Genomic DNA, 24,053 nt, shown 5'->3' with positions numbered 1-24,053 from the left:
GTTGAGAGTATGGAAAATGGCTGTCTGCTAAAGAAGGTGATGATTGCAAGAGTTGATGGGAAAAGTACAAGAGAAAGGCCAAGGTTTGGGTGGATGGATGGAGTGAAGAAAGCTCTGGGTGATAGGAGGATAGATGTGAGAGAGGCAAGAGAGCGTGCTAGAAATAGGAATGAATGGCGAGCGATTGTGACGCAGTTCCGGTAGGCCCTGCTGCTTCCTCCGGTGCCTTGGTTGACCACGGAGGTAGCAGCAGTAGGGGATTTAGCGTTATGATAACGGGGGAGGGTGGGCTGTGGCACCCTAGCAGTACCAGCCGAACTCGGTTGAGTCCCTTGTCAGGCTGGGAGGAACGTAGAGAGGAGAGGTCCCCTTTTTGTTTCATTTGTTTGATGTCAGCTACCCCCCAAAATTGGGGAAAGTGCCTTGGTATATGTATGTATTACTAGCTAGGCTAATTGTTCAAACTCATCATCTAACAACAAAATAGCATATTTTATTTAAAGAACTGTAAAGCAGTGACTCAGTTTACAAATAATTTTGAATAAAAGTAAATTCGAATAAAAGCATCTCATGCAGGTGTCTTTGATATTGTTTTACATACAGTTGTGACCACATGTTTTTTGTCAAGTTGTAATTGCTATAGTTCATTCTTAAGGCATTTTGTGCCAAGTTGTAAAGTTAACAGTATTGTGATAATGACCCAAAAGATCATTAAGAAAAACAGTAAATATGAAAAGTTTACCAGAGAAATGAGAAAAGAAATTATCAAAAAGAGTGAACAAAATATCGGCGCGGTCGACCTTCTGCACTGTACATTTGTACTACAACATTCACAATTGGTACAATTACCATTCTGAATATTAAAGATGATATCAAAGCATTTGACAATGCAAAATCAAAGCCTAAAGCCATGATGATACTGTACAAGGTTTTCTTCTTTGTATTTTCCCTTTTCAAGCTTACACTCTCAATTCCTTATACAGTATTCTTGGCATGTGATATATTAGATGAAAATTAATTACCTTTCAAACTCAATCCATCCATACTTCAGAAAAAAAAATCAAAACTGAAAGAACAACTGCCTTTACTTTGTGATGGGAAGGGGGAGGTTTACAAAAATGGAGAGATTGATATAAACTTTTCCTGTCAGTTAAACAAAACAATCCTTAACCTGTATATGATTGATGGTTTTGTGATAAAACAATTCTTTTCTAATCTCAAAAAAAGCTACATTTTTCAAATCATTAGAGCTTGTAAAATTTATAGTTCATGAAAAATAAACATTGTACAGTAAATATAACAAACACACTTACTCTTAGTGTAAAACATCGATTAATTAGAACTTCTAATGCCTTAACTGAAGCTGCTTCTTTGGCCCCTCTCCTATTATCACCCCTTGCTGTGGCAACATGGATTCCGTTTATTGTTATGCGACACCGGCTGAAATAATAAACACATCACGTCTGTTACTGTAACCTTTATATGGACAATCTTTTCATCCACAACAGCTAAACACTTATGAAGCCAAAAGTTATCCTATTTCTTCCAGAGATAATATCTAGTTATATATACTAGTTAAAGAGATTAAAATAAAGATATTCTCAAATATTTCCAAACAATGATTAAATATAAAATTATCATTGCAGTCATATGTCCTCTATCTATCATTGATTATAACTTTTAAGTACAAATTAACAAGAAAATTCCACAAAATTAACAATTTAAACACCTAAAATCATACATTACTTGATGCAATTTCTCTTTAACATTAAAATGTGCAAAATGAACCAACTGCCTTCTCTGTTTCCAATTAAACATAGATTAGCTCCTTCCTCACTTCTACTTTAATGTATTCAATTCCTACATATCTCCCTTTTTAGGAAAAGCTCAAGGGCTCCAGTAGTAGGTTGACCAGGGTACCAGCCACCCATTGAGATGCTACCGCTAGAGAGTTATGAGGTCCTTTGATTTGCCAGACAGTACTACATTGGTCCTTCTCTCTGGTTACGGTTAATTTTCCCTTTGCCTACATATACACTGAATAGTCTGGCCTATTCTTTATATATATACTCCTCTCTCCTCATACACCTGACAACACTGAGATTGCCAAACAAATTTTCTTCTTTCAAGGGGTTAATTATTGCACTGTAATTACTCAGTGGCTACTTTCTTCTGGGTAAGGGTAAGCAGCTCTTCTAGGAGAAGGACACTCCAAAATCAAACCATTGTTCTCTTGTCTTGGGTAGTGCCACAGCCTCTGTACCATGGGCTTCCACTGTCTTGGATTAGAGTTCTCTTGCTTGAGGGTACACTCAGGCACAGTATTCTATCTTATTTCTCTTCCTCTTGTTTTGTTATGGTTTTATAGTTTATATAGGAAATATTTATTTGAATGTTATCATTGTTCCTAAAATATTCTATTTTTCCTTGTTTCCTTTCCTCACTGGGCTATTTTCACTGTTGAAGCCCCTGGGCTTATAGCATCCTGCTTTTTCAACTAGGGTTGTAGCTTGGCAGGTAATAATAATAATAATAATAATAATAATAATAATAAATGGAAAATAGGCAAGTCAGGAAATGGAAATACCATTATTAGGTAGAATAGTTTACCTGAATGTACCCTCAAGCAAGAGAACTGTAAACTCAGACATCTGAAGACCATGATACAGACTAATGGCAATACTCAAGACTAAGACAACAATTGTTTGATTTTAGTGTCTCCTCCTACAAGAGCTGCTTATGATAGCTGAAGTAAAAATAAATACCCCCACCCAAGTGGAAAGTGGCCACTAAACAATCACAGTGCAGTAGTTAACCCCTGGACAGAAGAATTTTTCAGTTATGGTAGTGTTACCAGGTGTAAGAGGAAAGAGTATGTGTAAAGAATAGGCCAGACTATTAAGTGTATGTGTAGGCAAAGGAAAAATGAGCCATAACCAGAGGGGGATCGAATGTGGTACTATGTGTAGGCAAAGGAAAATTGAGCCATAACCAGAAAGGGATCCAATGTAGTACTATGTGTAGGCAATGGAAAAATGAGCCGTAACCAGAGAGGGATCCAATGTAGTACTATGTGTAGGCAAAGGAAAATTGAGCCATAACCAGAAAGGGATCCAATGTAGTACTATGTGTAGGCAATGGAAAAATGAGCCGTAACCAGAGAGGGATCCAATGTAGTACTATGTGTAGGCAAAGGAAAATTGAGCCATAACCAGAAAGGGATCCAATGTAGTACTATGTGTAGGCAATGGAAAAATGAGCCGTAACCAGAGAGGGATCCAATGTACAGTAGTACTATCTGGCAACTCAAAGGACCAAATAACTCTCTCGCAGTAATATCTCAATGGGTGGCTGTGCCTTGGCCAACCTACTACCTTTTAAATGCAGCAAAATAGTTGGTTTTGTGACAGAAAGTGTATTCAAGAAAGGGCACAGATAAATGTCCACTCTTATGTCAGAGAATCTTCATGATTTTCTGCAATTATTCGTTAACACCTACCATCAATGGTAAACTTTCAGAATCTCCCAAACTTGAGAGTGCTTGTTAACTACAGCATGCCTGGCATTTTTAACATGTTGATATAGCATTCTCATTTAGTTAATCCACCTCTTCAAAATTCTGACATTGAATCAAGACTTTATGATTGATTGGTTTGTGATAAATAAATCTGATTTTATCTACTAAAGATTTTTCCAATGCCTAGACAAACACACCTGCAATATAAGAAATTTCCAAAGTATTTTATGGTTTTTCTAGCTATACAAACCAGAGATCTTTAAAATAGGGAATGTCTAAGGCAGAGAAGGAACAGCCACTGAAACATTAATGAGGTAGGTCACAACAGGTGATGAGCGCAGGTGAGTATCCCTGCCCACATGCCTGTCAAAGACTTCGGTTTTGACCTTTGGCTCATGATTGGGAGGGGTGGTTGAGAGATCAGGAGTCATTCCCCAAGTGTCCATCTGGGATCAGCGAGGGTCATCCTGAGACCTGGTGTGGTAAACATTAGTTGATCAGCTGGCAAACAGGCTGAGTGAAAGGAATTAGATGTCCAGGAGATCCCATGGAGTTGGAAGAGCCTTGAACACTGCCCCGAGTCTCGAACAGGGAAAAGAAACACCCAAAACTTACTATTAGCTATGTAATGAACAGGACGGTCCCCGGTAATTCTGCAAGGCAAGAAGCCTCTATGCTATGCAAGAAGGAAGTAAGGACCACTGAAAGCTTATGACTTGCATCTGGTTACTATGCTTGTCAGCTAGTACATTTACTGTCAGGAATGTACCTGGCTGACAGTTCTAGTGTTGGTAAACTGTCCAGATGGGCATTTGCTTTGTCAACTTGCAAAAGGGGGAAGGAAAACTATGGCCCTCTTTACTTTTTGACATGAGCTACTAGGGTAGTGTTGCAATAATACCACCAAGTGTCTCCTCAAACATTTATGGAATGGTTGCAGTTAGAACGCTTCTCACACCCCGTAGGCAATCAGGTAGCCCAGATGTACATCTTAACCCTCCTTTGACATACAGTTGCACGTCTGGAGTTAGCAAGTCAGGCGAAACTCTCCTGGTGAGGTTTCTTCAAGCAGCCATTAGCAAGATTGGCTAGTGAGTTATGCTTTATTGAAACAGGATGAAACAGGATACCTCTGGAGACTGACTGATCTGCAATCCTTCACATCACAGAAGGGACTTTTGGTGGAGTTGCCAATTTGAAACTAGCTTCTCTAACAAGGAAGGTGGCCATGAGACACTACCAACATCAAACTATGTTCAAGAACACTATTGGCCAACAAGATAGGGGGAAAGGGTTCCAGATTGTAGCAAGTACCTATCCCAAAACACATTCACTAATTGGAACTATGCCGTGTTCAGTCGGCTTACTCAAAGATGTAACAGGCATCTCCATCTTTAGTAGCAGGAGGGAGATACAGATATTAGCTTCCACACTACCTGACCTGACCAGAAAGGGTGCCTTAAAAGGGGTGTGCCTACACAGGATACCTTCAAAAGGAAGAGGTCATGGGCCATTCTGATCTGGGATTAGAGAAAATTGCAGCCTTCTTATCCCTGATCCCACATGCATGGCCACACCCAAAGTTTGGCTGTAAACCCCTTCAAAGAGTGAGACTACACGATGGATCAGGGAGCCCTGCCAAGCAGTCCTCCTCACCACCATTTCCTACACATGACTCAGAGGAAGGATAGATGTGACCACCCATACAGACTTTTTTTTAGTAGGGAACCCAAGCACACCTCCACTACAAAACCCAGTTAACCCAATGGAGTGCTAAATGATGAGCCAAGCATGTCACTGCCTTCCCACCCAACAGCACAATACTTCCGTACTTCTCCAAAGACACAAGGGTTGAAACCCTTTGTACTGTGAAGGAAGTTCCATGGCTGACCGCTGCCAAGCTAAGAGATGGCTTGGAGGATGGCCATGTGCTGACAGACAGGACTCTGACAAGGACATGACGCAGCATAAGAATCTTCACTGACAGGAGTGCATGTGGCAGGATCCTGGTAGATTACCCAGAAGCAGGAGAGAACACAGATCTGATTGTCATAGCGTATATATAGGTATGTGTTCGATTTTCCTGCGATTGCCACTTTTTCGTTTTTTCTCATTTCTTTCAAAATTACTACGTACTAAGGAACTATCACAGAGTAATGATTCATTTAGATGTTTATTTGTTGGAAAATTTTGTTTACTTCTTTTTTGATTGAATATCATCAAATTTTTTTCGCTAAAATATTATGTTGTTTTACATTTTTTTTTTTTTTTTTATTTCATTTCCCTTCAAAAAAATTTTTTTGGGTCAGAATTCTAATTTTATAGTCGTAAAATAATCGACAATCATCCAGCAATCCACCATACAATTTTTATGCATATCCAAGAAAAATTAGATTAGTAAATAACACCTTGAAATTGACATACCCTTCCTGCATTTCAGGTGGCAGATTAGGGAGTCTGAGTCAGTGTGGTTGGCGGCCATTTTGTGGACATATCTGAAGCGTAAGTTGCCCTATCTATATATATTCTTGTTCCCTATAGAATTTGTGATATTTCGGTATATTATTACCTGCATAAATATCATATTATATATTAAATATATGTATTTTTTCACGAAATTTCTAAGTACTCAAAAAATGACCTTTAGATATGGCCCCTGATATAAATGTAATTTACAAAATAATGAAGATTTTTTACATATTTCTATTTTAGGATAACATATGTTTATTCCCTAAAAAAAATAGCCACTTCCTATTTCATTTGGGTACCCAAAAAAATTCATGAAATTTGGACAAATTTTTTTGGCCAAAAAAAGTTACCCTTTTTTTCTCATTTCAGATCTTCACCTCCATGGGTCTGACTTCATCCAAAATACATCAAGATGTGTCCTCAACATTCAAGAATCAATTCCTAAAAGGATTTGTGCATATTTGTATACATTTTTTTTTATGAATTTTTATGTAAGGTCTTTTTATTTTTCTACTTAATTTTTTAAAATATTTATAATTAATAGTTTTTCAGAAGATGAGTAGTATTTATCTTTACAGTAGTTTTAATCATTCATTGAACTTTTTTTGGCAAAAAAAAAAAAGGTTACTGCAAAAACAGATTTTTCAAGAATTTTTTTTTCCGTCGGGGTCACGCGCGACCGAGTATACCCTTAAAGGGGTGTCCGAGGAGCGTACCTATCCAGGGTTAAACTAATTAATCGCTGATAACAAGAGTTGACTGTGTCACGGAATACTTAGCCTTCTTGCTCCTCAATGCAAACGCCCACCTATAAAGTAGGAAGCCACAATCTACGTTGTAAAGAGGGGATAATCGTAAACAATTATGTCCCTAAGTAGCAATTGGATCTATTTTTGGTTTACCATAAAACAAAGCCGTGTCCAATATACGCATGCAATCCTGCTTTGTTCTAATTTATACATGAACTGTTATCACCACTCAAACTAAAATCTACTGTAAAATAAAAAGATTAAATAACCTTAGGAAGCAATAGTACATATGTAATCATTGCAGCAGCAGACAAAAGTGAGGAACCCTTAATAGGTGGTTGGGAAGAGCTACTCACCTACACTCACCACCTATTTTTAACTATCTCGTTAATGGTTTTATCAGTCCTTCCAGCTCTGGTGAAAACACTCCCTATTTTAAAGGACGAAAGGTTTGTATATACGTGGGAACAAATATACTTATTTTAAATAGTATACAGCCTCTACATTTTCAGCTAAGATCTAACACATTAAGAAGTCTAAAACAATTTACAACTTCCAGTGGAAGGTACTATATCAATAACTAGATTCCAACAGATTCCCACATGATACTTACGTTTCATTTTGATCAAAATTACAATTCAATGGCATGTGTGAAAAGTTTGCAGACTGCTCTAAGATTGTTGTTGGATTATGATCGGATGTTCCATAGATTCTATGAACAAGAATAAAATCTGAGAGAGGATCATTATTCCTCATAAGAGCATCTAAATAAGCAGCGTATTGCCTGGAAAAGAAGATATCAAAATGTTAAAAATATTTTTGTAAAATCCTTTGGCTACAGTATTGCTAGAAAAAAAAAAAATATAGTGAAATATTAAGATACGGAATTTTAATAATCAAATTTATTATACTGGAGGAGGAATGGAAGTTAGTAAAAGAAAATTTTGTTGGGATTGCAAGTGATGTATGTGGCAAGAAGGTTGTTGGAGGCAGCATGAGGAAGGGCAGTGAATGGTGGAATGAAGGAGTGAAGGTGAAAGTGGAAGAGAAAAAGAGGGCTTTTGAAGAATGGCTGCAGAGTAATAGTATAGAGTAGTATGAAAAATATAGAGAGATAAAGGTGGAAGTAAAGCGCAAGGTACGTGAGGCAAAGAGGGCAGCTGACCTGAGGTGGGGTCAGGGATTGGGTCAGTCATATGAAGAGAATAAGAAGAAGTTTTGGAAAGAAGTGAAGAGAGTAAGGAAGGCTGGCGCAAGAATTGAAGAGACAGTGAAAGATGGAAATGGAAGGTTGTTAAAAGGAGAGGAGGCAAGGAAAAGGTGGGCGGAATATTTTGAAAGTTTGCTGAATGTTGAGGATAATAGGGAGGCAGATATAATTGCTGTTCCAGGTGTTGAGGTGCCAGTGATGGGAGGTGAGAATGAGAGAGAGATAACAATAGAGGAAGTGAGGAGAGCACTAGATGAAACGAGAGTAGGAAAAGCATCTGGTATGGACGGTGTGAAAGCTGAGATGCTGAAGGAAGGGGGTGTGACTGTACTTGAATGGTTGGTGAGATTGTTTAATATGTGTTTTGTGTTGTCAATGGTACCAGTAGATTGGGTTTGTGCATGTATTGTACCACTATATAAGGGTAAGGGAGATGTGCATGAGTGTTGTAATTCAAGAGGTATTAGTTTGTTGAGTGTAGTTGGAAAAGTGTATGGTAGAGTACTGATTAATAGGATTAAGGATAAAACAGAGAATGCAATCTTGGAAGTACAGGGTGGTTTTAGAAGAGGTAGGGGTTGTATGAATCAGATTTTTACAGTTAGGCAGATATGCGAGAAATATTTAGCAAAAGGTAAGGAGGTGTATGTTGCGTTTATGGATCTGGAGAAAGCATATGATAGAGTTGATAGGGAAGCAATGTGGGATGTGATGAGGTTATATGGAGTTGGTGGAAGGTTGTTGCAAGCAGTGAAAAGTTTATACAAAGGTAGTAAAGCATGTGTTAGAATAGGAAATGAAGTGAGTGATTGGTTTCCGGTGAGAGTGGGGCTGAGACAGGGATGTGTGATGTCGCCGTGGTTGTTTAACTTGTATGTTGATGGAGTGGTGAGAGAGGTGAATGCTCGAGTGCTTGGACGAGGATTAAAACTGGTAGGCGAGAATGACCATGAATGGGAGGTAAATCAGTTGTTGTTTGCGGATGATACTGTACTGGTAGCAGACACAGAAGAGAAGCTTGACCGACTAGTGACAGAATTTGGAAGGGTGTGTGAGAGAAGGAAGTTGAGAGTTAATGTGGGTAAGAGTAAGGTTATGAGATGTACGAGAAGGGAAGGTGGTGCAAGGTTGAATGTCATGTTGAATGGAGAGTTACTTGAGGAGGTGGATCAGTTTAAGTACTTGGGGTCTGTTGTTGCAGCAAATGGTGGAGTGGAAGCAGATGTACGTCAGAGAGTGAATGAAGGTTGCAAAGTGTTGGGGGCAGTTAAGGGAGTAGTAAAAAATAGAGGGTTGGGCATGAATGTAAAGAGAGTTCTATATGAGAAAGTGATTGTACCAACTGTGATGTATGGATCGGAGTCGTGGGGAATGAAAGTGATGGAGAGACAGAAATTGAATGTATTTGAGATGAAGTGTCTGAGGAGTATGGCTGGTGTATCTCGAGTAGATAGGGTTAGGAACGAAGTGGTGAGGGAGAGAACGGGTGTAAGAAATGAGTTAGCGGCTAGAGTGGATATGAATGTGTTGAGGTGGTTTGGCCATGTTGAGAGAATGGAAAATGGTTGTCTGCTAAAGAAGGTGATGAATGCAAGAGTTGATGGGAGAAGTACAAGAGGAAGGCCAAGGTTTGGGTGGATGGATGGTGTGAAGAAAGCTCTGGGTGATAGGAGGATAGATGTGAGAGAGGCAAGAGAGCGTGCTAGAAATAGGAATGAATGGCGAGCGATTGTGACGCAGTTCCAGTAGGCCCTGCTGCTTCCTCCGGGGCCTTAGATGACCGCGGAGGTAGCAGCAGTAGGGGAGTCAGCATTATGAAGCTTCATCTGTGGTGGAAATGTGGGAGGTTGGGCTGTGGCACCCTAGCAGTACCAGCTGAACTCGGTTGGGTCCCTGATTAGGCTGAAGGAACATAGAGAGTAGAGGTCCCCTTTTTGTTTTGTTTCATTGTTGGTGTCGGCTACCCCCCAAAATTGGGGGAAGTGCCTTGGTATATAGATAGAGATTATACTGGTACAGTACAGTGCTTGCAAGTCATCATGTTAAAATCTCAAAGCGAATGCTTCTTTACCTCAAAAAACCAATATACTTCACTCCTCCTGGTGGTTACCCATACCTAAAATGCCTTCTATCAGAAAAAAATATCAGCTCTTGGTAGTATGGGTAAGCTAAGAGCATCATATATCAAAGTCATTGAAAATCTATTATCTCTTGAAATCACTAAAGTGAGGTGGTGGGAAAGTCATGACTTGGAATCCTAGCAGAAATATCATTCCTCCTATTCCTGGAACCAATTGGTATCAACAAAGATGGTAAAGTACTGTGGGTTAAAGATGTGGGTTGGAAGGCTTATGTGTGATTGATCGTAAGGCTTCAAAGGGACTTCTGTTAGACTAGGTCAACAATGGCAGTAAGTCAGTCTGATCTTAAAATAGATACCAGGATTATAAAGAAGACCAGGGAATATTTTGTGCATCAGATACAACCTGACAAAAGAACCCAATTGTTCTCTATGTTTCACAACAAAATTAGTAAATATTCTGGCTGCTTCATTTGCACCATCAGTAATCGTTTTATCTAAACAAAATGAAAAATTAGGAGGGCCTGCAAACTTTTCTTTCATCATTAAAATAAAAAGCCTTGCCTAAAATATAATCACACGAATTTCAAAAAAATTATCAGCATTTACCTCATTTACTAATGGTTCAAGTAAATCAATCCGTTCTGCTGAAATCGATAGGCTAGGAAACTGCCCCAATTGAGAGCCTGACAATCAATTAGATTCTGCAGATACTGTATGAGTTTTTCTGTAACCTTGCCTATTAATTTACAGACTTTAGCCTTAAATATTCCCAAAAAGAAGGTCTACACTGTACAGTATTTAGTTAAGAGGTGAATTTACCACTAGGCAGACAAATAATAACCACACGCAAAGTCTGTTCTAGCTTCAGTAATATTTTCGTAATTACTTCAGTAACTGTTTTGGTAAAATCATGTCTATCTTCTAAATTATTTTCCCCTTTTCCTCTCCTTGATTCTAAGAAATGTTATCTCTAAAAAAATGTCTGATTATACCTGATACACATTTGAGAATTATAAATAACTTGATTTGACTATTATAAAAAAATAAAGCAGATTTAATAGTGCCAGCATTAAAAACGTTAAATGTAAAAGTGCTAGTAACCCTCTTTGTTGATAGGCACTAGCACCCACCTTCACATAGATATTTTTGGTAAGGGAGGTGCTTAATAGCTAAAGGACTGCACTATTGCTCATACTAGCAGCAAAATTTACATTGGTAATTCGTCACCAATTGAGATTCTTGGCCCCTTGCCAAATAGTTTATTAATCAAAGGAACATTCAAGTTAGATGATCAAGTGAATTTCTATTGTAGGGAAAGATCTTGGTGTGTAATCTTTCGTGCCCCAAAGCCGAACACATTCATGGAACGTAATCAGGTTGTTCATCTGGGAAAAAAGGGGAAATTTGATAGGCTACATCAACAATTATGTATAAAGTTTGACCCTGAGCACAGTCACAGGAGTGTACAAAAAAAGCCATTTGAGTTCCTGACCAGGTCTTATAGCTTGGAATCTGAGTGCCTTTGGCATCCATTGGAATTTTGGTAAACAGAGCTCTCATTCTTCCTTTAACTACCCATACATTGGCTAGTCTGGCCTATTTTTCACACATTCTCCTATTTATTCATACACTTGGCAAAACTTAAGATAACTAAAAAAGTTTTCTTCACTCAGGGTGTTAATTGTTCAGTGGCTACTTTCCACTTGTAAGGGTAGACGAGACTCTTCAGCCATGGTAAGCAGCTCTTCAAGAAGGAGACACTAAAATCAAACACTGTTCTTTAGATTTGGGTAGAGGTATAGCCTCTGTACCATAGTCTTCCACAGTCATGGGTTATATTTCTCTTGCTTGAGGGTACACTCAAGCACACTATTCTTTTTCCTCATTTCCCTTCCTAACTGGGTTATTTTCCCTGCTGGAGCCCTTGGGCTTATAGCATCTTGCTTTTCCAACAAGGGTTGTAGCTTCAATAGTAGTAGTAGTAGTAGTAGTAGTAGTAGTAGTAATAATATTATATGATTCCAAAACCATTCCAAGGTAAATAGAAGGAATTGAAGCTAGTGAGAAATGGCTTAATCTTTATTGCGCCTAAAAATGTATACTTTATCCGAAAAGGTTAAGCTAAGATCAATATAGAATGGGTTGGGCTGATAGTTGTGTTCATGGCCATCACATCAATGTTTAACGAGGCATTATTAGAGGAATCGGAAATGGATAATTTCATAAAACTGGAAAACTGTTCCATAACAGCAGGATACTGTAATTCAAGCCAGTCAATTTCCTTATCACATCTGACTCCTCAGTAATCTCTACCTTCCTATCAATATTCACTTATCAGAAATTTCCCGATTTACTTTCTTCTTTCCATATTCTGCCATAAGTTTTACAAGATAATCGAAACAATCCAAACTTCTAAGGGTGAAATCGCCTTCCTGACAAAGGAAATACAAATCCTTGTTTTCTACCATCAGCCTATTATTAAAAAAACACATGGCACATAAACATTTTAAAACCAGAGGATGATATACATTTCTAAATTCCTATAAATCCTACTAACAAAATTCCCCCAAAAAATGCAATCTGAAAAGGCCAGGATGTTGCTGCTACAATTAATGAAGTCAATAGGTTACGTAGGCTACCACGTGCTAGTATTCCTCCTGATAGATGGTGTTATAGGTCCAGGTAGCTCCCAGGAGAGAGATCAGATACAGGGAAGGGAGAAAACACTGTTGTTGTTTTTTGTTTGGAAGTCAGGGAGAGTTCAATTCAAGATTATAACATGATGACTGGCAAATAAGATTGATCGAAATATTGTAATACATTTTGAAAAAATCCTTTAGCTTACATTTAGGTCATACAGAAGACTTCAGGTTATACTAGCTTCAATAGAGTTTAAAAAACTGCAATCATGTTGACTATAATGTCACAAAATACTAAGATAATATTGGAAAAACAAAATCGTTTTTTGTCTAGCTGGACTATTACTAGTACTTATTTAACAAATTACATTTATATGGGCTTTGAAAATTGTCCTTAATGAATTGTGTATCTATTTTTTCCAATAGAATAAAAATATATTAAAAATGCAACAATGTCCTCCAAACATCATTACAACAGTTTTATTTTTTTCAACTCCAGAATTAAGCACATGAGGTTGATCCAAAGCAGAATATTTTAACAAAATCTATACTTTGATGATATTAATACATTCTTTAAATGTTGAAGTCGAGTCTTTGGATATGATCATTCTATTTGCATTTCTTTAATTGTACTTTATCTGAAATATATAGTCAATAATTATGAATAGTAACAGCATTTAGTGTTCTATGGAATGGGTTGTATTGCAGAATTAGTATTACATAGTAATACTTGTACCATGAATTACTCAACATCCATGATTTAATCATGAATATCTCCAATAACAACACTGAATAAGGATATCTTAAAATTGTTCGATAATACATTTCAAACTTGGAACTTTGAAAAATGCCATTGAAAAATTCATATAATTTTTCAGATACAAATATACTGCAATCAAACTTATTGTGGGAAAACTTAGTATTATGCTGAGAACAAGAAACAGATATGGAACCAGTAATCCTAACTGAATTAATAAAAATTCATGCTAAAGTTCCACAAGGAATTGCTGATTTAAAGTCTTAGGCTGGAAGCATAAAAATAAATTTAAACGGGAAAGAAATTTTTAACACTTAAGAAAACATATCAAATCATAATGTAGAAGATAGTTTCCTCTACTGGTTAAAAGCTGTAAGTCAGTGAGAATTTAATCATATGATAACTTACCCTCTATCTCTGGAATTTCCACTAGGGCCAGTTCTTCCTCTCGAGGAACGGAAATTACCACGACCTATCCCCCTTCCAATAGTATTATCGTTTGGTCCTCTATCATCTGGAAATGTAATTCTCTGTCGGGCACTTAGCTGCGTAGCTCTCTTGTACTTATCTGCCAAATTCTTCTGCTCTGGTGATGTTGATTTGACAAAACCTTGTTCACTGTCTGATCCTCTAATTGACTTTATGAATGACATACATTTATCCAAAGCCATGGATTCCTTGTCATCACTTGTAGGAGCCTCCATTACCTCGCCTTCTTCACTAGGATTGTCATCTCTTACTGCCTTGATGAAGGACATAATTGGATTAGAGGTACGCTCCTCTGCAGTACTTTCAGCTTTGACAAATGTCAATGGCTTTGAAGCGAGAGATTTCTTAGAGGAGCTTTCAGCTTGAACAAAAGGAACCTTTTTTTTATATAACGGTTCATGAGGTGCAGTTTCATTAGGGTTCTTTCGCTTTTGACCACCTTTTGGACCTAAAAAGAAAGAAAAAAATGTAAAAAGGGGCATTTATTACAAATATAATACTAGTCACTGCGCCTTATGTTCTCACACCATAGGTACTTTAAAACCAATTGGTCAGTATTTTATGCAAATATCAGCTTTACTCTTCACACACTTCCATTATATTGTTTTAGAGGAAAATTACTATTTTAAGCCTACAATTATCGAACATGAGTTAATGCATTAATTTTCCACATGATTCTTTCCTTCTAAAGTAAAATTAATGTCACAAAAAGGCCTTGAGAATACTATACATGAATTCTACAATCTCTTTAACTCTCTTCTATCCCGCAAACTAAAAGAATCTTGCAGATACAATATAAAACAATGAAATAAATTAAATCATACATGCATAAAGGTATTGCAAATTCATCGTAACCACTAAAACTAAAAATATACCCTGCTTAATCAGACCATAAAGGTAAATAAAAAATTTCCTACCAGAACACTATCCTGTACAGTATTTCATTTACTGTACTTACAAAGCCCAAAATTTAATGTGAAAATACTACATATTCAATACTTGTGGTGTAACATATTTGCAAATTGTTAGCTCTACTGGAGTCTAGTTTGACTTTGAGGTTCATATTATCACTAAATTAGCCCTCCTGGAGTCTACAGCTTCATTCAGCAGTCTGGCTAATCCTTAATTCAGTTAGCGCAGAGAACCTCTCAAGACCAATACAATGCTCCCGACTCCTCAAGCAATTTTGCCAACTATGCTAAATGGCATTCTAAAATACAAATTTTATAATAGAGTACATGTACTGTATCAGTAGAAACCATCAAATGTGCACAATGAGAGAGAAAAATGGATAACTAAAAGATGAAAGCACTACAGTGGAGCCTACCTCTATTCAAAATATTATGTTATCTTGTTGGATGAAACTGACAGCATTTTCTTAGCCATGCACAATGATGACATCTCTGGGAGATTCATCTTATTTTCCACCCCCTTCTAATATTATTGTTTTAGTTCTTACACAAGACAGCTATAAAAAATTTCATTTGAAAACCACTTTCATCTACTACATATGAGAACCACAAATTTTACTCTGATGGCCACACGCTAAGGCCTGAGTCCATTCAGTAAGCATGTACAACTTGGGGCAATCCAGCAGTTGCACTGTGAAGTAAAAGTTAATAGGGATTCGACTGAAAGATCAAAGATAGAAAAAGCATGAACAGAGCTATAGTAGAAGGCTAATAAGAGTGTACACCTAGGGGCTGAAAGGATGCTGCCAAGTACCTCAGGAATATGGTTGCACAAAGTCCACTTATGGTACTATCCCCTCCACAGAGCATCAATTACTGAGCACTATCTCATTATCACTTTATCTAATATATTTATGAAGTAATTTCTTATGGTATAATTCCTAGCCCAGGTAGTAGTCTGTGAAGTTCCCAATTTGGTAGCAGTGAACCTTTCTAGCTCGTTTCCATTCGTTATTTATAACCTGTAATCCATGCTATTTATAAAATATATTCAAGAATGGTTCTACTAACTGTCTTCTTAATGCTTTTCTAGACAGCACAGGTTTCTTTTACAAGTATGACAAATTTAAAAGTAATTCGTATTTTTTCTAACTATACAAAACTGAAGTTCTTTACGTAGTAGTTAGCTTCAGTGCAAGCTGGCATTCTGGCCATAAAAACTTTGAGCAAGGTGGCACCCAACCTTCTTGCAGTAGTAGGAGAGACTTCCAGTCTGCCTGCTGATTCACTATCTCAGCCACTTTTGACTGAATGCAGGACTTACTAGGGTAATGTGGTGACTGGGCAAGTATGTGTAAGGAACTTCTGGTTTTTATAGGTAGGAAAAATACAAATTACATCCAAATTTATCATTTGTTCCAGCATGAATACAAACCCCTGTTCTTTACACAGGAGACCCACCTATAGGTGGATGGAAGTCCACTTAACTAACTGAAAACTTTGCCCTGTAATTGTCTCATTCAAGCTTAAGGAATCTTGGGATGGGAATCCTGACAAGTCACGAACCTGTTGGTTTGATAATGCCAGAGAGGTCAACGGCCTGTGCAATAATGGTCAGCGAGTGATGAGCCACTCTGTCACTATATCTAGGTTTATACATAACCACAGGTTTGTTATACACACTGAAACCAATGCAACTCACCTCCCCCTCAATAGAAGATTGGGGGATGTGATGGAATATATATTCTTATAGATAGAAAAATATTCAGGCAACTTGCAAAATGGGGCTTGCCTCTGGCCTCAACTAACTGCTAAGTGTCCTGTAAGGAGCTAATGAAGCTAGATCACTTGCTAAGCAATCACAACAGGACCTAGAGAAAATATGTCTAGGAAACTGCTGATCACAGTTTACAGGTAGTGGGCAGTGAAGGTTGTCCGACGCTTCTACACACCCGCTTGTAACACCTACAACATAGAGAACTTCCTTTAGAACACCAAGGATCCTATACCCATGACCTCTCAGATGGAAGGAAGGATTGAGAGCATGGTCAATGACCCTGATCTATGAGAAAATCGTGATTTTAGTACAGGGTAATTTTCTTCTTGTTGACCGTGCCCATAGTGACAAGCAACCGATTGCTATGTGGACGACCTCAAATAGTACGCTTGAGATAGCGTCCTCATAGCACACAGTAAGAGTTGATCCGTGTCATCAGTTACCTTCCATAGAATTTCAATCAGGAAGGGCCAGAACCTAGCGTCAGCTACAGCCGGATTTTGAATCTCAGGGGTGAAACGGAAAGCAACCTGCCATTATCCCCTTCAATGAGCAACGGCCAGGCCGAGAAAGAAAATCATCTCAAGGGCCAAACACGATCTGACGCTCGCCTCAACTGTTCATACAGACTTCAGGGAACGGAGTACTTCAACCAAGTTTCAAGGCGTGGGTCTCACGTCCAGCTGAGGGCAAGATAACTCAAAGCTCCATATGGGCATGGATAATTCTGCCGAAGAGAAAATCTGAACCCCTTTCAGTCTAAAGATCTGGCTTATAGCCAAGCAACAGCCTTTCATCGCTGGAGACAGCAGTTTTTCCTCTCGGAGATACAGTTGGCCCTCCTCATTCGTAGATTCAGTCATTCACGATACAGAAAAATGTATAACCTAAATACTAACTCACACTCTTTATCTATCACTATTCAATGATAACCCCTTTTTATAGTAACACACACACACTCTCGGATTACTTTTATTTACGGGTAATCATCGTACGCTTGAACTTTCATAGAATTCACAATAATGGTAACTTATTTATTAACGAAAATATTTACTTTCTTTTAAATAAATTTTCAAATTTACCATCACACGAATTGTTAATGAAAAATTTTACTTTCTTTTAAATAAATCTTTTTAAATTTACCATCACGTGATATGAAATTTGTTCAATTATAATTGTCTTAAGTTTTAATAAGTTACTTTGATGCACCAGATTATACAGAAAATTAATTTTTCCCCCATCTGTGCCTTTTTTTTTCATTCTGATCACCAATAAATAATTAACTGTGCAGGAGATTAGAAATTATGGCAGGACATTCATGTTCTTATCATATGCTAATGTATGTTTAAAGAGATTTCTGAAAAAATAAGAACTTTTTCTGTTAAAAAATAAGAAATAAAGAGAAAAATAACTTCTTTATGAAACAAAATGATACTTTAAATATCTGCTTTAAGCCAAGTGTCTATGGGATTACATGGAGAATTTTACTATTTACTATTTATGAAGCTTCATCTGTGGTGGAATTGGGGGAGGCTGGGCTGTGGCACCCTAGCAGTACCAGCTGAACTCGGCTGATTCCCTGGTTAGGCTGGAGGAACGTAGAGAGTAGTCCCCTTTTTGTTTTGTTTCTTTGTTGATGTCGGCTACCCCCCAAAATTGGGGGAAGTGCCTTGGTATATGGATGGATGGATGGATGGATGGATGGATGGATGGATGGATGTATGTACAGTAAACTAAAATGCTTGTATTAATTTTTTATGCAGGAACGAATCAAATAATATCAAGACGAAATAAGCACAAAATAATTAGATAGTAATAAAGAAAAGGGAAACAAATGAAAGGGACATGATTAAAATTTAATGAATAGAGAGGGTGTTAATTTACATACATGTAACATGAGAGAGTATGCAAAACCTTAAAACAAGGCATTCAATTTCATCAGCTAATATCGACTACTGTAGTTTAAGAAGACATTATAGCATTTCAAAAAATCGTGACTTTAAAAAGATATTTGTGCTTCATTTCATCAATTTTCACTTTTGTTTTCAATTTTGGGTGCATTTCAACCATCAAATACTAATAACTTTTTTAGTCTACAGTATCAGTGAGCATTATTAGATAAGAACAAGTGTTTTTTTTGTAACCTACTGTATAGATAGTGTGGTGAGACGATGACTTTCGTGTTATTCTTACCTTGTATTGAAGCGGTGTTAATAATGTACAATTACCTCTGAAAAGTCATATGAACTAATACACACCATGATAGAAATTATGTGAAACGAATGTAATGCTCTGGAGTGGGTTACCTAATGTGTTAGTCAACTGCAGGTAATCAATAGTCAGGGAGTTGGTAGGTTATGAGTTGACCTATCCTAGGGCTACAAACGCCTGTCTCTGTTAGCTAATCCCCACAAATAAGGTGGGCTAACTGTATAACAAAAACTTAGCAATCAGGTGTACAGTGGCTCCGAGTGGAGAGCCATCATATTATACGACACCCACAACAATAGATTGAACACTTTGCTTGATAGACTGAAAAAGAGGACCTCCTGAGGTATCTAGACATGCGTTTCAACATTGGTGGCGAAAATCCTCTGTGTGAGATGCTGAATAACCCCTAGGCGTGAAGTCGTAGGATGCAGCTGCCCTATGGTATATCTTCACACATGGTTGACGCAAAAAGTCGTATAACAGGGGTAGCTACCTTGGAACCTTCACCAACAGCAACAGAAGGTCCTTCACCAACAGCAACAGAAGGTCCAAATATCACTCCACTCTGCTTGCTGCCATAGCGAAGCTATTAATGTCACTGATAGGTTGGACGATGATCTCACTTTGTTGAGTAGTCTTCAGACCAGAAAAAATGGGGGGAACGTGTAGACGTCTATGTCGACCCAAGGATGTTGGAAGGCGTCTTGGAACACTGCCTGTGGGTCTTGTACTGACAGTTTGTGACTGAGAGATGTCGCGAACAGGTCTACCATATGACCCCATAAAGTCAGGCCATTGGTCGCTTTTTGAGGATACAAAGACCATTCAGAACCAACTATCCGAGTCTTCCTGCTCAGGCTGTCCACTAGGATGTTCTCTTTGTCTGGAATGAATTGGGCTGATAGCGAGATCCGCTTGTCCTCTGTTCATCTCAGAATCTAGACAGCCAGATGACAGAACTGTTGTGAAAAGGTACCCCCTTGTTTGTTTAAGAATGTCACTACGGTTGTGTTGTCACTCATATTCACCACCAATTGACTTGAAAGAACAAGTTAAAAGTGTTGAAGGGTTAGAAAGGCAACTCAACGAGGTTTATGCAGCATTACCAATCCGGATGGAACCACAGCCCGGAGGCAATGTGCTGTTGCAGGTGATCTCCCCACCTTTCTATTGATGCATTTATAAGAACATAAAATGAAGGAGGGGGAGAGAGAAAGAAAATCTACCCTTTGGCTTAGGTTAGAGTCTTGCATCTACCAACTCAAGTTTTTCCTGTGCTCTGATCTTAGTGGAACGTGCTTCCGGAGGATCCCTGCACTGAGACCGCAGGTTCATCAGTTGCCATTAGAGTGACCAAATGCGGAGGCAACCGTTGGGAGCTAAGTGTTCAAAGAATAGCAGGTGTCCCAATAAACGTTGCCACCGGTGGGCTGGCAGTGAACTTCGCATTCCTTGAGCCTTTCAATTCTGCTCGAAATGAAAAGATCTTTCCTAGTTGGGGATCAACATGCATTCCCAGATATACCAGGTCTTGTTTGGGCTGCAGAGATGACTTCTCAAGATTTATTATAACCCTCAGATCGTAGCAAAATTCGAGAAGAATGTCTCAGTGTAGGAGGAGGGTCTTCACCGAGTCTACCAGAATCAGCCAGCCGTCCAAATAACGAAGTAGATAGATGCCATTGGGGTGGGCCCAGGCTGAAACTACAGAGAACGCTTGTGGTAGTTCCTTGATGCTGGATGGATTGGAATATGGAAGTACAAATCTGTCAAGTCCACTGTGATCATGAAGTCTTCCATTGAAATTGAAAAACCTGCCCCTGAGTTCGTGCTTTATGTTAAAATTTCTGCACATAACAGTATCACCATACCTTGATTCCTCCAAAATATCTGAATGTCTAGATTATTTTTAGATAATGTATATATATTGTCCAAGATGCTTAAAGCACAAATGCAAACCCTGAGCAACTCCAACAGAGGGCAGGGAAAAAATAACATTCTTTAAGCAACATTCCTCAAATGCAGAAAAAAACAGTAGCTTAAATCTCACCTTTCAGGATATGATTGTAAATTTAAAAAATCAGTAAGCATATCATGATATTGTAAATGTATAATAATTCATCACATCAATGTAGCTAAAATCTCACCTTTCAGTATACTGTACAGTACATGATTGTAAATTTTAAATATCTATAACCATATCATGATACTGTAAATATATAATAATTTATCACATCAATGCACATTTTGGACAGTACATAGTTCAACAATTCCACTTCCAACACAATAAGGAATAGGCTTGGAAGTTGTCTACTTTCTTTGTGAAATTACATAGTACTGTACTTGAAGTAGTTTCATTAAGACCTATCCCATAAAAATATGATAATACTGATGAATGTTGTACTCAAAATTTTGAATTTTTGATACACGCAAATAAATAGCAATTCCAAGAACGATCCCGTTTTACCTTTTGGACTTCTTGCTAGGCATACACGTTTAAACTTAATCATTACTATACATACTGCCTTCTTTACATGTGGCAGTAAAGTACGATATAAAGAAGAGTTTATACAATACTACTTTTATATCTGGAGAAGGAATTTGACAGAACACCACATGACAAGCAATCAGAAGGTTTTTACAAACACTTTAGGTACAAGATACTAGCTGAACTTGTGATATTAGTGTACCAATCACATGATCTATAGTACAAACCCTGTTAAGTTTATGAATTTGGGCCAAATGACCCTAAGCTAAGGCCAGGAAAGCTGCTCAGTACTGGTATTTAATAGGGAAGGAACCATGAAATTGCACGATGAAGTGAAAGCTAGAGCAGTTTGACAGTAACATAGTAGAAAGGGATGGGGAACAAAGCTGGTGGAAGGCTAAACACCTTTTCATATAGTTGGGGCATGCAGGCATTCTGCAAAGATCCTTAAACAATGCCTAGTGTGTTTTGCTTAAGGTGCATTCAAGGCAATAATCTAAATTGGAACCAGTGGAAGGTGCCTCAATATATCTTATAAATTCCATCAAGGATCAGCAAAGTACTTTGTTGTTTATCTAGGTATTCATGGAATCTATTAAAAGTAAACATTAGTCTACAGGAGTTGCTATGCAGTATATGAATTCCATAGTTAGCAACAGAATTAGGGGAAGAGGTCACACAAATCGTTTCAAGATATAAAAATGGAATTGATATAAATTAAGTAATTTTAAGCAAAATCCTATAGTAGCCATATGGATGCTGTGTGAAAGGTTTTAAGATGAACCTCCCAAAAACCTAGAATAAATGGAGAATCAGTCAAAGCTGAAAGGGACGAAAAAGGGACAAAAAAAAAACAAAATTGGGAAAGTAGCCTTATGGATATAGGGAGGAAACTTAGGGTGGGTGAACAAAAAGCAATTAATAAAATGCAAAAGATAGTACTTCCTCCCTATAACTGCTAGTCACACTACTATTAAATGCCTCAATATCCATATTAATTTTAGTCTCTTCTCTTCAAACGGTACACTCCAATGAAGTCATAGCCTTTTTAAAAAGACTGCATCTATTCTTCATTTCTTTGGTAGTCTCTCACTAGGAATTGTCAATTCTGTAAATTGCCATTTCATTTCTTTCGAGGTTGGGCTGTGGCACCCTAGCAGTACCAGCTGAACTCGGTTGAGTCCCTGATTAAGCTGAAGGAACATAGAGAGTAGAGGTCCCCTTTTTGTTTTGTTTCATTGTTGGTGTCGGCTACCCCCCAAAATTGGGGGAAGTGCCTTGGTATATAGATAGATAGATAGATTTTCATAGCCTGCTTGAGCAGCCCCATTATAATTACCTACGCCAACAAAGTTGGTAGGAGGTTATGTTTTTGCCCCCATTTGTGAACAACTTCCCGTCCACTATTTTACTCAAAGTAATGCCCTTTCAGGGATTAACTGTTGTATTGAGACAAAGAAAGATCAAAGGTCAAGCAAAAGGTCTACCAAATTAATCCTAAACTTAACACCAACTTTGTACATCATACATACATATACCAAAGGCACTTCCCCCAATTTTTGGGGGGTAGCCGACAACAAGAAACAAAACAAAAAAAAGGGGAGCTCTACTCTCTACGTTCCTCCAACCTAACCAGGGACTCAGCCGAGTTCAGCTGGTACTGCTAGGGTGCCACAGCCCAACCTCCCACATTTCCACCACAGATGAAGCTTCATACTGCTGAGTCCCCTACTGCTGCTACCTCCGCGGTCATCTAAGGCACCAGAGGAAGCAGCAGGGCCTACCGGAACTGCGTCACAATCGCTCGCCCTTCATTCCTATTTCTAGCACGCTCTCTTGCCTCTCTCACATCTATCCTTTGTACATGGACTTCAAATATGCCTCTGGTCTAAATTGATTCTGGAAAAAGTAAGCAGGTTTTGAGAAGTAAGAACCATGACAGAGGTCTGCACTTTCAGAGTGCTTTTCTAATTCTTACCCTCTTTCAATTTGTGGATCATTAATACCACACTTCTTTTTATTTCCATTTTTCTAGTTATAGCCCTCCCCTTATTACCTCTTCAACAATTAATTCTCATGACATTTGTAGACGATTGCTAATCATTCCTTAAGGTCTGAGGGGAACCTTAAATTTTCCACTTCACAAATGGTCCCTTTCAACTTCTTCAAATATTGTTATCTCTACTAGTTTGTCATGCTAACATTCTTCTGTCAGTATTCACTCTAATAATTCAATAGAATAAATAGTCAATTTATTCCATACCTTCTTTATAATTACACATACTGTATTTAGTATCTTGAATATTTCCTCTTTGTTGTGTTGGTTCAAAGTTCATTCCTACAAGATCCTCTAATTTTCACTTTTTACCCACCTGCTATTTTACCTCCTCTTCTCACTATATACATTTTTGCTCACCCCAGAAATTGATGGCTCCTTTCTTCTTAGCAATTCAAGTTAATATAGCTTTCCAAATAGCAAATCTGATCAAATGTTGTGTTAAAGAGGTCATTAAACACCAATAACAAAGCAAAAACCTATACAGGACATACGGAAAAAATAACAAAGCTTTAGTGAAACTTGAACAAAGCCCTTTCAACATCCTAACAGACACCAGTAAATATTCCCCATTTATGTTAATGTTCCCAAGTAAATTAACCATTTTTCTTTCAACTGCATAATTTGTATTGGTTTTTCAAGCCAGACATTATATAATTCAACCAAGATCCTAAAGCTTAAAATCCTCACACAACCC

The 24,053-nt window shown here is 37.9% G+C and overlaps 1 protein-coding gene across 1 annotated transcript in view; it reads right to left on the bottom strand.

Moving 5' to 3' along the window:
- LOC137653493 (uncharacterized) overlaps positions 1-24,053 on the bottom strand; it is a 94,888-nt gene that overhangs the window by 32,903 nt on the left and 37,932 nt on the right. The window contains exons 4-6 of the mRNA XM_068386942.1: positions 13,833-14,361; positions 7,349-7,519; positions 1,314-1,440 (exon numbers count right to left, since the gene is read on the bottom strand). Coding sequence (XP_068243043.1) covers positions 1,314-1,440; positions 7,349-7,519; positions 13,833-14,361 — 827 coding nt within the window. The remainder of the gene's footprint in view (positions 1-1,313; positions 1,441-7,348; positions 7,520-13,832; positions 14,362-24,053) is intronic.

Source organism: Palaemon carinicauda, chromosome 14 (genome assembly GCF_036898095.1).
Source record: "Palaemon carinicauda isolate YSFRI2023 chromosome 14, ASM3689809v2, whole genome shotgun sequence".
Taxonomy (NCBI): Eukaryota; Metazoa; Arthropoda; class Malacostraca; order Decapoda; family Palaemonidae; genus Palaemon; species Palaemon carinicauda.
The sequence above is the reverse complement of the archived record's forward strand: the minus strand, read 5'-3'. Positions and strand labels throughout refer to the sequence as shown.